At 41.5% G+C, this 15,001-nt stretch overlaps 1 protein-coding gene across 1 annotated transcript in view; it reads left to right on the plus strand.

Moving 5' to 3' along the window:
* Positions 1–5,947, plus strand: part of Cep350 (centrosomal protein 350) — a gene marked incomplete in the record, with an annotated part of 74,252 nt that extends 68,305 nt beyond the window's left edge. The window contains 1 exon segment of the mRNA XM_029561912.1: positions 2,144–5,947. Within this exon segment, the coding sequence (XP_029417772.1) occupies positions 2,144–2,308 (165 nt within the window).
* Between the last annotated feature and the right edge of the window lie 9,054 nt (positions 5,948–15,001).

The raw sequence follows: 15,001 nt of genomic DNA on the forward strand, positions 1-15,001 counted from the left end.
CTCTCTCTCTCTCTCGTTTGTGGTGTTAAGGTTGAATTTGGGACCTCATGGCTTGCTAAGTATGTGCTGTCCCACCGAGCTCTACTCAGCACCACACCAGCCTACTCTCTTTTGGGAGAAAAGGCAATAAAGTAAAGTTCACTCTTGGTAACTGGTTTTAAGGAGGAGCAATGATTCTGCAATCACTGAAACCTGGTGTTTCAGTGGGGACTGCATACACTACACTGAAGATATGATTGATTGGCTTGATTGATTGGTTGATTGATTGATTGATCATGAGCTATAACATTCCCTAAAATTTGTTTTTGACAAATATTTTTATGAATATATTTCATATTAAAGGCTAAGAGACCTTCCTTATCCCCCTCCCCGCCATAAAAGATGTGAAGTCTCTATTAGTTTTTCCAGAGCATGGTTGTCCCTAGCACCAGATTGAGACCTGGAGGTTGACATTCATACCAATTCCTTGGTAGGTTAAATGTATTTCTTATGTATCCACACATGAGTATGTGGTCAAGTAGATATAGGAAGCTGAGTTAAGCAAATTTCTTTACTAATGAACTTCTTTTTAATAGGCTATATATATTGTATTCTCCCAGAGGGAGTTCTTTTGAATTTATTTGGTTATAAAACTGTATTTAACTTTTCTTGTGCTATGATAAAACACACTGCCAAAAGCAACTTGTGGAAGAGTTTATTTTAGCTTATAGTTCCAGTTTGGCAGGGGAGGCATGGCAGCAGGTGTCGTGGTAACTAGATCAGGAAGCTGAGAGTTGGAGTCACATCTCCAGCTGCAAACACAAAGCAAAGAGAGTGAACTGGAAGTGAGGTGAGGCTATGAACTCTCAAAGTCTGGTCCCAGTGACATGCTTCTTCCAGCACAGCTGTGCTTCCCAAACCTCCCGAGACAGCACCAAGTGGAGACCAAATATTCACATACTTGAGCCTGTGGTGGGTATGTCTCAGTCAACCACCATAAGAACCCTTTTAATGACACCATCTATTCCACAGAGTATAAATTGGGGAACAGAGAACTGCATATTTATAAGTCCTTAAAACTTTTCCTCAAAGAAAGAGAATGAGGCTGCCACCTTGAGCTCTGTGTGTCAAGCCCAGTCAGGGACATGTGTTGGACATGGGCATGTACCGCCTCCCTTCTTTCAAGTTCCAGTTGCTGTGGTCTCCTTCTGTCAAGTTACATCATTTCCTTGTGGCAGGAACCAGAGTGCTAGTTCTCGCCTTCACCCACCCTGCCCCCTCTCTCTTAAGATGACACATTGGGACAAGCCAGGAACTTGCCACTGGTTTTATCATAGACTTCTAGCTTAAGACCACTCTAACTACACTAATTTTGATGAATTTGTAGCTAGGTCAGGGTTAGCCATTATCTCCTCTTCCTGGCCTCTGTTCCACTCACGGTATCATCATGTAAGAAGCCCGACATAGTACTTTTGTAGCACAGTCATTTAAATTTTTATTACAATAAAGTTTAAAAAAGCTATCAACAGGCAATAAATCTTGAGTTATTTCTAATTTGATTAGTTTTCATTTACCTAAGAATCCCAAAATCCTGAAGTACAAAAAGAACAGGAAATTATAAAAATAATTTTAAAATAAACTTAAGCAGTGTTGCATTTGTAAGATATTCTAATGAATATTAAATGTTATTTTTGTTGTTTTATTTAAGAGACAGACTCTCACTGTGTAGCTCATGCTGACCTTGAATTTGTAATCCTCCTACTACAACCTCAAGTGCTGAAGTCACAGGTGTACACTACTAGGGCTGGCTTGCATTTATTTATAATATTCCTGGAATCATATCTAATACTGTCTTTGGATAAGTACAATTTATAATTGTAATCCATAGATCTTAAATCTTGTGCTCTCTTCCCCTAAAGCTCCTATACATGTTCCTTTACAATAACACAATTTACCTGTAATCCTTAAATCTATAAAATGTTGGAATATTGTCACATTGAATTATAGCTCTGAAGCTATTTTTAGTTTATCTAGCAATTTTACAAGAGGTATTGGCATTATGTCTTCGGATCATATTCTTATGGGTGGAACTATAAAGGAGAAGTAGAATTTTCTAGCTCTTGTGTGGTAGAGATTTGCTAACTTACTGCCTTCTAACTTTTAGGTTCAGGAGCTCCATGAGGAGGAGGCACAGTGGGTGAACTATGATGAGGACGAGTTGTGTGTGAAGATGCAGCTGGCTGATGGGATCTTTGAGACCTTGATCAAAGATACTATTGATATTCTCAATCAGATCAGTGAAAAGCAGGGGAGAATGCCACTTGTGTGACATCTTGCAAATAAATTGAACACTGAGTGCTAATATGAGTCCTGGGCCTTTCTGCCTCCTGATATACACCCCATCTCCACCATAGCAAGAATGCTTCTGGACTTGTACCTGTTCTTACGGACTGCGGGTTTGGAGTTCATGGGACAATGTGGTATATCTGGTATTACAGCCTTTGCCTTTACAGACTGTTCACTAGATTACATGGTTCGTTCCAGTGGGCAGGGTTATACTTCTGGTGTTGAGAATTGATGTAAAACTACACTTCATTAGCACCCTACCAGGTCTCCCATGAGGGCTGAGAGCATCAGATTTAACCTCTGAGCTTAGACAAGGGTATCACTTCCTTCACTTTCTTGAGTCTTGTCAGGAAAGAGAGGTATATAAATTCATCATTTGACTTTTGAAATGTTATTCTAGTCCATACCATGAAAATCATAAATGGATATTATAACATCTGAACAGTATTAAACCTATAACCACTTCTAAAATAGGCATATTCAAGATGTCTGCCTATTTCACATTCTGGAGTTTCTTTCCTCTTAAGGAATAGTTTCTTCCATTCTTGCAGTTGGGCGTCATTAAGTGGACTGTCAAGTTAGCAGAAATAGTGGTAGCCTTGCTTCTGAGCGTCACCTAAAAAATCTGTTGCATTGAGTTTCCTGTCTGGACTGAAAACAGATGCCCACTGAAGATGAGGCTCCAGGACTGCTGCAGGCCGGTTCTTCCACCCATGTCTCACTCCTCCTCCTTTCTCCCTCGTCCTGAGCCTCTGCCAGCTGCTTCCAAAATCACAGATACTCAGGACCATCTCAGGCATCCAGGCATGGCAAAAGTGGAAATAATTCATTTTGGCCTTTCAACCTTTAGTTCCCATATCTCCCCAAGGAAGTCAGATGCTATTACTTGAATGATTTAGGAAATGAGTGTGTGCACCAAAGACAAAAAGATACTGTCTATAGTTTGTGTGCTTGTTTTGCTCTGTGGAACATTTTTTAATTTATTTTAAGATAAATTATTAAGCTGAAGATAGATGTCCTGTTGAGAAGTGAAAAATTCTTGTAAAAGTAAACTCCGTCTCGAAGTTTCTACGGTTTAGTCTTTGCACAGGAAAGCTGCAGTTTTAACAAACCCATACACACACTGAGGAAGTCAGTTCAGTTCACCAAGAAGAAGACAAGCGTTTCAACATCACGTGCAGTAGCAGGAGTGGGAGAAAATTATTTGAAAGACAGTATAAAATTTAATCCTGCCTTTCTTGCAGCATTGCTTCTTACAACTATTACCTATATCTGAAAAAATATCTAGACTCCAGCTGGTACATTAGAGCACACAGTGCTCTCCTGGGCCCTTACCTGCCTTGTTTCTCTTCATCAGTCCTGTCTCTCTTCAAGTAATCTAAAAGAATGTGGATAATCTTGGGCGTGAATGTAAATGCCTTAATCTTGACGGTCCTGACTAGAAGAAGTGCGGTATAGACATCCACTGGATTCACAGTTACAGATATCCTGGAACATTACAGCTTCCAAACATGTTAAACCCCAAAGATGGAGTAAACATTAAGTGTGCACATTTGTTCATTTCTGTATCTTTCTTCCAAACTTGCCTTTGCATCTTAGGTGTTTCACTATGCACACTTCATTCTTCAGTTCATCCTGTCATTATAAGGAATTAGCTGAACTAAACATTGGAATATTTGCATTTTGCACAGTGACTGGTGTGATAGCTCTTGACAATAAGGAAAGCACTGAAATGTTGCTATTGGGTCTCAAGAAATGCTCAGGTGGGCGTCTTACCAGCATCTCTTCTGGGCTTTTGCTGTTGAGCTATAGTCTTTAGCCATAATGCGCAAGTTGACTAAGAGAAGCAAAGGTTTTGGGAGATGGGGGGGTTATTAACCAGTAGTGTGGAAATACTGTTTTCATGTAACTAATGAAAGCAAAAACATTTCTTTCAGTTCATGTTATTTGAAAGACAGAAAACATCTTGTCTGCATCCCTTGGCTGTTTGTAGGATCACATTGTCTTTATGATACTGAAACTTTACAGCTGCTATAAATTTTTTATAAATATCAAAATATTATAATAGGAATATAGGATGTTTTCCATGTCTTCATTATTTGGACCTAAAGTCAGCTTTTAATAAGCTTATCTTTACAACATTGTAATTCCAGAAAAGGAAAAACATACTGATACAAGTCCACAGGCTTAGCAGTCTGGACACTGCCAAGAATGTGGCAGTGTCTGTCCCAACTGCCTCGAGCTGTCTTGGCTATCCCAGTATTCTAGGTTCCAGATGAGAGGCAGGAATGCCAGTCATATCCTTTGCTGGCAATTATTACCTATAGTTGAGAAGTAAAAAGCAAAAGAAACTAGAGTTAATGGATTTCTTATTATTTTAACTATTTGGATCTGAGATGGGTTTATTTTTAGGATTGAGAATGGTAAATGTGGATACCCAGCCACTCATTCCATATTGGGGTCTTTTTAACCAAGCTCTGCCTCATAATCAAGAACCTAAATATTCCCTCTTTCTAATCTTTGCTCCCTCCCACACCCTGTCCTCTTTCAGTCTTTCTTTATAATTTCTCTAGTAAAAAGATCTTTGCATCAGCAGTAATATCTTTTAGAATAGCACTATCAGAATTTAGTATAAAAACAACATGTAGGCTTCAGATTTACTTCTGAGTCCAAAAAAATTTGTGCTATCCAGGGCAGTTAACTCTGGGTTAAATACAGGGTATCGATTCCCTTTCAGGTCTAAACAGGAATTTTTATTCTAGGGAAAAGTGGGAAGAGCTCAAATGTAGTTAATAAGGAAGGTAATTTGTTTTTCTTTTAGCTAAAAGAAAAGAAATTCCTTCTGTGACCACAGGTCTCTGAGAAATTACCTTTCAAAAGAGATTTCATTGCTCATAAGAGTGTTGTGGCCTATTAATAAAACAGTTTTGTTCACTTTCTTGTCTTGAAAAAAAAGTGGCCTTAGCTTTTTGCAATACTTGAATAAAGTGTGTACTCGCAAAAGAATTTCTGTAGCACAGCATTAGAGACTCATAACTTTTCTGCAAGAAATTCAAACTTACATCTTCCTTTTACTACCTTAAGAATACTCGTGAATAAAACATTAATTCAAAGAGCAAGTGATAGAAACTACAATGATGTTCAATGCAAATTGTAGGAATTTACATGTTTACAAATCATCTTAAACTGGTTGTGCAGCAATTCAATAAAAATCTTTGTATTATAAAAATGTGAAGAAAATGTAAACTGATATAAAGGAGGTACTGTCATTTTAATTAACCTATGTTTAAAAGCTTTTCCTTCTGGACTTTGCAAAGCCTTCTTGGTAAACACATTGCAAAGCATTCTGTAGGGGGTTCAGCCTCCACATGTGTACTGTACTGTGCAGACATGAAAAACCCGTTTACTGTGTGTGTGTAAATAGCCTGGTCATCAGGCTGTCTTCAGCCAATAGTCACACCCAGTGCAGCTCTGCACAGAAGACTAGGGGTGTGGTTTGTAAGTATGCTCTGTAAAATAACTGGGATCAAGTCCCATGTACACCTGTGTAAATAGATTTCTTTAACAAAAAATGTACTTTAAGAAAAGATAAAATCTGTAAATAAATTGATTTATAAATTAATTTCATGTCAGGTGTTTATTTTTCCACTCATGAGCCAAGTTCAGAAAAGGAGTGTTATAAAATTGAATTCTTTCTGATTTGGTTTCACGACACAAATTCTTAGCATAAGACGAGCTAAGCAGCCCATAAGATGAATCTAAGCAGCCCATGCTCTGGCAGTTCGTTAATTCTACAGACAGTCGCTGAGCACTACCTGTGTTCTTAGTCTTGTGTTTAGTGCTAGGGAGACAGCAGAGGAGAGAGGCCCATGATTCTCTCTCCACCTTATGACTTAAAGTCTAATAAAAATCTACATGTAAGACTAACAAGTGCTGCATAGAAGCCATGCTCCCAGGAGCATGGGTTAAATCACTGGGTTTGGGTTGGCAAAGAATTCCTGTTAAATCTTAGCTGGATATGTTTTTTGACATGAGGGTTCACTATGTAGCCCAGGCTGGCCTCAAACTCAGGACACATTCAACCCTCCTACCTCAGCTTCCTTTGTAGCTAGGATTCAAGCGTATGCCACCCTACTGGTTTATATTTTTTTGAGCATTGATGGGCTTGCTCTAATTCATGGTAAATACCATTTCTCCCAGATGATGAGTTTTTTGTTCAACCTTGCAAAATATCACAAAATCACACATTAAGTGTGCCACAAAAATAATTGTGTGTAGAGGGTGTAATTTATTTCTGGAAATGGAGCTGGATGTTTGCAAGATTGAATTCCACACAGAGTTATGTGACACTCTGGATAATGAGTCAACTCTGTCCAATGGGTAGAAGTAGCCTCCATCCTCACACCCAAATCCTACATCTTCCTGATGGCCAGGTCTGCTATACCTTTAGCTCCTTGCCACATTGAGGAATTCTCAGAAAACCATTGACCCCAAATGGCAGCAAATTCAGACATTATTCATAAAAAAGACACCTGCATGCCTGCCATGTGTCAGACAGTGGGATGGTACTAAGGACATGCTTGTGAAAAAGAAAAAGACTGAGTTTCTGTAACCTTGAATCAAAACTTGTGGAAAGGGTAGATGGGAGGTTGGCAACCTACAGTAGAACCAAGAATGGTGAGATGTGGTAGAGACTTCTGTGTTGAGAGTCTCCAGACACAAACCTCCAGAGACAGCTCAGAAGTTGGGTGCTGGCTGCTCAGAAAAGGGGCAAAACATGGAGACTGTCCCAGAAGGCCTGGCTGTGTGACCAAGAATAGCGAGTGGATAAGTGCCGGACAGTACATGGTTCAAGGTCACCCAAAGCGAACACACAGCAGGCTTAAATGATACTGGTTTACTTACAACCAAAGGAGCAATGGACCCTAGATCCAGCCCCTTGCAATGCCTCAATCCCTTAAATCAGAACGTTATCATTGAGTCTGAAGCAGGGAAAGTCCCTCACGAAGCAAAAACCAGCAGACTGTAGAAGGAAGGGAGCCTTCAGGATCAGGGCCTGTGCTCATGAGTCCCCACAGGTGCAGGGAACTGCATATGACTGCTGTCTAGCCCTCCCCACCCCACCCCCACCCGCACTGAAATAACCAATAGCACATCACATCCAGGAGGACAGTCATCGACTCCAAATGTGGAGGTGCAGCCTGGTCTGATGGGGCCTGCACAGACTGTATGGATGCAGCTTGGGGGTAGGTGTCTTCTAGCTCTATTCAGTTGTTGCTATGTGCCCAGCAACAGGTGTCAGCATAATCCAAATACCACCCTGTTCTGCCAGCAGATAATTGAGGGTGGTTCAGTTATCCCTCACCACTTTGACTAATGAGTTTATCAAGAGCTGCTTGTCTTAGGAAATGCCAAGGCTTTGAGTAGAGACAGGGCGCTTACAATGGAGTATAGGGTGGGAGGGAGTTTCTCTGGAATGACAAATCCTCTAGCTGCAGCTGTGCTAGTTCTTACCAGGGTGTTGTCAACAGAGACTTCTGTGGAAGTGAGTAGATGATAGGTGAATGCTCCTACCTACTCCTCCAAGAACCTCTCAGGCTGGAGACGCTCTTATCTGCTACTTCCTTGGGGATACCCTCCCCAGCCCCAGCCCCACCCCCACCCCTGCTTCCCATCTCCCTATCTCCCCAACCTCCATCCCCATGCTTGACTCAAACCTTTTCATCCCAATCAGGCAACCTGAGGAAGAAAAATCACATCTTGACTGAACTTGAAATATCCCATGATCTCACCTATTTGCGCTGAGGAGTTAAGGATCCTCGATGTGACCAGGGTAGCCTTAGTGTCCGGTGTTCTGTCCACCTTTCGAGTCCCATGAGATACCTCAAAAAGAAGTCGTTGAAGATGAGGTTGCTGCAGGTATGAGGTGAGAGGGCCTACCACTGGCACAGCTTCAGCCCACATCACAGCTGCCTGGGGAATGTGTTCCAACAGGAGAAAAGGATTCCACAGGACAGCCTAATTGGTGCCACGTGCTCTTCATGCTCTCCATGCCCTCCAAGTTTAGGGTTGTCCAACGTGTTGCAGTCTCATTTTTGTTCCCTAGAGTATGGTATTTCATGTTTGGATGGCTTTGTTGGACAGGGTTTTTAGTATACTTGCTATTTGATCCTTCATTTTATCGCCCTGCTTATCTGGGAGTAACAGTGAAAGATCCGTTTTATGTAATGGGAACCTGTCAGTTGTGGTATTGCCTGGGTATATGTGGTATCTTACTCAGATGGGAATCTTTCCTGACATCTGAACATATGACTGAAGGTGTTTTTTAAACCACGATGGTACCTCTGTGTCCGCATAGCAATGGAATGTGGTTTTACATTTGTAATCTGTGTCCATGTAGGAGACACCTTTGCAACCTGTGGCTTCAGACCAGCCATGCCATGTGGTTGTTATAGGAAGGTGGTGGCTAAATCCCCCTTGACACAGCCCAAGTTTCCATTTTGTATGGCCAGGGCATGCTGGTAGGAATCACACAACTATGTTGTTATCTAGGACTTTACTTTTTTTTTTTACTCTGGCCTAGAACTCAGAAATCTGACTGCCTTTGCAAGTGCTAGGATTAAAGCCGAGTGCCACCATGCCTGGCTAATTCCATTTTTTAAATTTTATTATGATTGTATGTATGTGTGAGTGTATGATGGGGGGTACACATGTCACAATGTGTATGTGGGGGTCAGAGGACAATTTTGTGGGGTCAGTTCTCCTTCCACCTTACATAGGTTCCAGGGATGGAACTCAGTCTCCAAGCTTCAACAGCAAGCACTTTGACCTGCTGAGCCATCTCACCACCCCTCTCCTTTCTAATGGTTCTTTGTTATAGGCATTAATAAGAGTGTTTGTTTGGGGTTTTGTCCTAGGTTGTTTCTCCATTGTTGTGACAAAACACTCTGACCAATACCAACTTGGGGAGGAAAGGGTTTATTTAGTTTACATATCCCTGGTCACAGTTCATCAGGGAGCCCAAGGTAGGAACTCAGGGCAGGAACCTGGAGGCAGAAGCTGGAGCACAGGCCATGGAGGAATGCTGCTTACTGGCTTGCTCCCCAGGCCCCTGCTCAGCCTGCTTTCTTATGCAACACAGGCCCACCTGCCCAGGGGTGGCACCATCCACAGTGGGCTGGGCCCTCCCACATCACAAAACAATCAAGAAGATGCCTCACAGACATGGCCGCAGGCCAGTTCAATGGAGGCAATTCCCCAATTGAGGCTCCCTCAACCCAGGTGTGTCAAGTTGACACTAAAGCTATCCAGCATAGGTTATTTTTGTTGTTGTTGTTGGTGGTGGTGGTGGTGGTGGTTTTTTGTTGTTGTTGTTTTTTATTTGCTTACTTGTTTGTTTGGTTGGTTTGGTTTGGTTTGGTTTGGTTTTTAATCCATGAGCTGTTGTCACAGACCTTATTTCCACAAAGGGGAGCCTTTAGTGGTTCAATCATTAATTTGGATCATATAGCTAACCCACTAGAACAGCCCATGCTAGCTATGTAGCAGAGGCTACTGTGGGAAAGGCCTACACACCATCATTCCATGTGGAGTTTGGCCAGTGGGCAGAATGTTCTCATCCAGTCTCATTTGAAAAGTAGCAATCCTGATAGACACTACCAACTTTGACTTTCAAGGATCTGTGTGGGGACCAAGCCATACCATCTGCTAGAACATCTTCAGACTGTGGGCCCTACCTGGTTACTGGAAGGATAGGAACCCTCATGTGCCATTTACCCTCCTACAGCCAAGCAGCTACTTTTTATGGAGGCAGCTGACTACTGGAGCCCTGGGTGGGCCCTACATTGGATTTATCATATCTATTTAATGATGGAGCTTTGTTGAGCCTGTGGTATTTGATTAGTGGAATTAGTGAGGCCCCACAAAAAGATGGGCAGCTTAGTCCTTAAGTGACATAGTGTTTTCTCTATTAGACCCTCTATTTTCAGGAGCCCCAAACAGCAGGCTAGGAATTGCCACCTAAATATGGTATTTCTGGAGGCTGCCTGCAGTAATTTATGTGTCTAGTGCTGGAGGAGCCAGTACAACGTGGTAACAGTCACTTGTTACAGGTTCCAGTCTGCAAGGCCAGGAGTCACCCATACTTGTAGTTTCTTAGAGTTGATGAGCAGCAGGACCCAGTGGCAAGGCTTGTCAATGTATATTGCATAGCCTCAAGGGTCTGCTGTAGTTGAGGCCACTTTCAAAGGTGGACATCTCAAGGGAAAACATCACCAAAGGAGCCAAAAGAATCCCAGAGATGTACTCCAGTAGCCAGAAAGACATTCCACTTGTTGAGCCCTTTCTTGTTTGTTGGAGCAGTCGTGTTAAATAAGACTTTGTTTAATCTAGATAGGAATTTTTAATTGAATTTTTGCAATTTCCATACATATAATTTGATGGTATTTAGACCCCTTTCCCTATCCTCACCACCACTTATTGCCCTCCAAGCAATTTAATATACTCTATTATACACACACACACACACACACACACACACACACACACACACACACATATAGAGGGAGAGAGAGAGAGGCTATAGTCTAATTTGTGTCCCCAAATGTCCTTTAGTGTGGGTCTATCCACTGGAGCCTGGTTAACCTACCGAGTCTCATCCTTAAAAGAGACTATCTTTCCCCCTCCCGGCAGGCATTGGTTGCCCAAAGTTCCTTAGTTTGTGTTGAGGTTTCTTATCTACTTCCCCATGTCTATGCTGGGATTTTGCCTGGTTTGAGCTTGCATAGGACTCACTACTGCTGTGAGTTCATATGAGTAACTGACCAGCTGTCTGGAAAATTCTTGCTTCCTTGTGGTCATCTACCCCCTCCTCTTCCACAATAATCCCTGAACCTTGAGAAGCAGAAGTTTGACGTAGGTATCACATTCAGGGATAAGCACTCTGCAGCCTCTTGTTCTCTGTACATAGGCCAGTTGTGAGTTTCTGTGTTAATCACCATCTGCTACGTAAGGAAACTTCTTTGGTGAGGGTTGAGAGATACATTAATCTATGGTGATAACAAATCATTAGAAGTCAGCTTAGGGGGCTGGAGAGAGGGCTCAGCAGTTAAGAGCACTGGCTGCTCTTGCAGAGGATGGGGTGGGGGGGTTCGATTCCCAGCACCTACATGGCAGCTAACAACCATCTGTAACTCCAGTTCCTGGGGATCCAATGCCCTCTTCTGACCTCCGAAGGCAATGCATGATATGGGTGCACCTACCTACATGCAGGCAATACACTCACACACATAAAAATAATAAAATACTTTTTTAAAAAACTAGTCTGTTTAATGTAACTATTTAGTAGAAAACTAGTATTGGATTCTCCCCTGTGCCCTGTGACCTGTCTAGCTTCAGGTTCCTAAGCCTGATATCAGTGTCAGGTATGGGCTCCATCTTATGAAGCAGATCTTAGATCCAGTTAGAGATCTAATTGATTGGTTACTCTCATAATATTCAAGCCATTATTGCATCAGTGGGCGTATCTTTCCAGGCCAGTTGTAGTTCACATGATTCATAGCTGGGTAAGGTTGATGATTATTTTTTCCTTCCAGTAGCATGCATACCACCTTCCAGCACTATGAACACTAGCCAGTAGAGATAAGGCTCTGAAGTCAGCAGCAGCTTGATTTCTCCTTGTTTGTTCTACAGCTCATATCTGTAGTGTCTTCAGCAATAGGATCTTGTCATCTAGTTCTAGTGAGTAACCAAGATCAGGGGCAATGGCCAGTATTGTTTGAGGGTCTATGGGACAACAGCTTCTAGAGAGGGAATCCATTCCTACACTTGAGAGTTTTTTTTTTTTTTGGTTGTTAGCATGTAATGTCTAGAAGGGACAATGCCCCCCTGTTATAGGGTAATTCCTTTTAATCTAGTTCTGTAATTTTTGTAATGTTTATGTATATACTTCAAGACCCTTCTATAATGTTAGGTTTTCACATAGCTTTTTCTAAAGGCCTTTAGTGTTATTTGTCCCTCCCCATACTCCTTCCTCTGCCCTCCTAATTCCCCACCCCATTTAACTATTCCTACACTAGTGTTCCCCTTTCCTCCTTCATACCATTCTACCACCCCTCCCAAGAAGGCCCCCTCCCAACCCCTGGCTATTTATTAGTTTATTTACCTCTCTGGATTTTCAAATTGAAACATGTATATTTTAAAGCTAGCAGCCAGCTATGAGAGAGAACATGAGACATCTGTCTTTCTGGGTCTAGGTTGCCTCAGGATAATTGTTTCCAGTTCCATTCATTTAATTTCATTTTTTAAAGAGCTGACTAGTAGTCAGTTGTGCACATGTAGCACACCCTCATTATCCATTTATCAGTTGATGGACATCTAGGTTGTTTCAAATTTCTGGCTATTATGAAGAAAACAGAAATGAACGTGGATGAATAGGTATTTCTGTAGTAGAGTATAGAATTGTTGAGATATATACCCAAGAGTAGTAGGGCTGGGTCATATGGTAGATCAATGTCAAGCCTTTTTTATTGAGCTTTTGTACATTTTATACAATAGTTCTTAATCAAATTTTGACCCCCTCCTCCATCCACACATGCCCATTCCCCCTGCCCCCACTGGATCTCATGTATTCTGCTATACATGTCAAGTCCTATCCAGTCAAGCATCTGTACCCAGATGTCCTTCAGTGCAAATTCATCCACTTGAGTCTAGTCAGTCTATCTAGAGATTGCTGGTAAGGCCTACTCTCCATCACCCAATAGTGATCAGTCTCCAATAGTTCCCAGACTAGGGCTGACCCATCACCCATTTCCCCTCACTTCACTCTGGGCCCTTGTCTGATTGAGTTGGCATGGGTCCTGTGCTTGATGCCACCATTGCCATAAGTTCACACATACAAGCTTCCAGTGACCTGAAAGCCTCTGCTTCCCTATGTTCATGAAGCAATCCTGGCTCTTACAATCTTTCTATCTTTCTGCTCCCTCTTCCACAATGGTTCCTGAAGTGTGGGTGGGAAAGGTTTGATATAGGAGTCCTAGCAAGGGACACACACTCTGCAGTCTCTTATGCTTTAAAAGTTGGCCATTTGTCGCATTTTATGTGCATCACACTCTGTTGTATAAGGAGCTTCACTGGTGAGAGTTGAAGGATGTGCTAGTCATCCCCCCCCGCCCCCATTCCACCATGCCCCATGAGTCTTAGGTGTAGAGGTTCCACTGTAGATATGTCATCTAGGATAATGTATATTATCTGTGTTTAATCAGTTGTGGTCTACAGTAATCTCCATCTGTTGCAAAAAGAAGCTCCTTTGATGAGTGGTATATGGTATATGTAGCCATAAATATAAAGATTCGTATTTAGCATATGGTAAGAAATATTTTCCCAGAGATTTGACAGAGATAGGGTTTTCTCTAGGATCTATGACCTCTCCAGCCATGTGTATTTTGCTGTGTTTACAGTGCCACCCATGAGTTCACTCCCACTGAGAGGACTTTAAGTCCAATTAGATAGCTTTAAGTTCAATTAGATTATCACCCAGATAACAGTGTCACTACTGCACCAGTAGAGGTAGATTCCTCTGCTGCTCATTATGGGTATTAGGCTTTAGGGCTGGGTTGGACCATTGATTGACTTTTCTCTCTTAGCAGCCTGCATAGTATCCTCCAGAGGTGAGAGTTAATCTAGGTCTGTTCCAAAGCATGTCCTTTCTTCACAGTAGGGTCTTCCAGTTCTGAGAGATAATCAAGCACTCTGGCAATAGCCTCTGATATTCTTGGAGTCTCTTGAACCACTCATTTTCTATTTTACAAAATAATTTGAGGAGTATTGGTATTAGATTTTCTTTGAAGGTTTGGTAGAATTCTGTACTGTATCCATCTGATCCTGGGCTCTTTATAGTTGAGAGATTTTTAATTACTGTATCTATCTCATTGGTTTTTATGAATCTATTTAAATTATTTTGGTCATTTAAGTTTAATTTTGGCAGGCCATACACATCTGGAAGTTTATCCATTTCTTTTAGATTTTCTAGTTTAGTGAGATATAGATTTTTTAAATATGTCCTTATGATTTTCTGAATGTCCCCAGGTATGTTGTAATGTTCCCCTTTTCACCTTTGAGTTGTTAAATGTGGGTTCTCTTTTTCTTTTGGTTAATTTGGCTAAAGGCTTGTCAATCTTGTTAATCTTTTCAAAGAACCAACTCGTTTCATTGATTGTTTGTATTGTTTTCTTCATTTTTATTTCATTAATTTCAACACTGATTTTATTTATCACTTCCTGTCTATTCTTTCTTTTTAACTCTCTTTTTTTTAGTATTTTATTTTATTTTTATTTTATGTGTATGTGTGTATTGCCTGCATGTAAGTAAGTGCACCCATGTCATGCAATGCCCACGGAGGTCAGAAGAGGCTGTTGGATCCCCTGGGACTGGAGTTACAGACAGTTGTTAGCTGTCATGTGGGTGCTGGGATTCGAACCAGGGTCTTCTGCAAGAACAGCCAGCGTTCTTAACCGCTGAGCCATCTCTCCAGCCTCCCATCTATTCTTTTTAGATGTGTTTTGTTCTTGGTTTTCCAAGGCTTTTTTTTTTTTTTTTTTTGTTTTTTTTTTAAAAATGGGCTGTTTCCCTTTAGTTGGAATGGGACTTGGTTGTGCAGCATCTTGATTAACTGTAGATA

This window comes from Nannospalax galili, unplaced genomic scaffold (genome assembly GCF_000622305.1).
Source record: "Nannospalax galili isolate Female #2095 unplaced genomic scaffold, S.galili_v1.0 scaffold294, whole genome shotgun sequence".
Classification (NCBI taxonomy): domain Eukaryota; kingdom Metazoa; phylum Chordata; class Mammalia; order Rodentia; family Spalacidae; genus Nannospalax; species Nannospalax galili.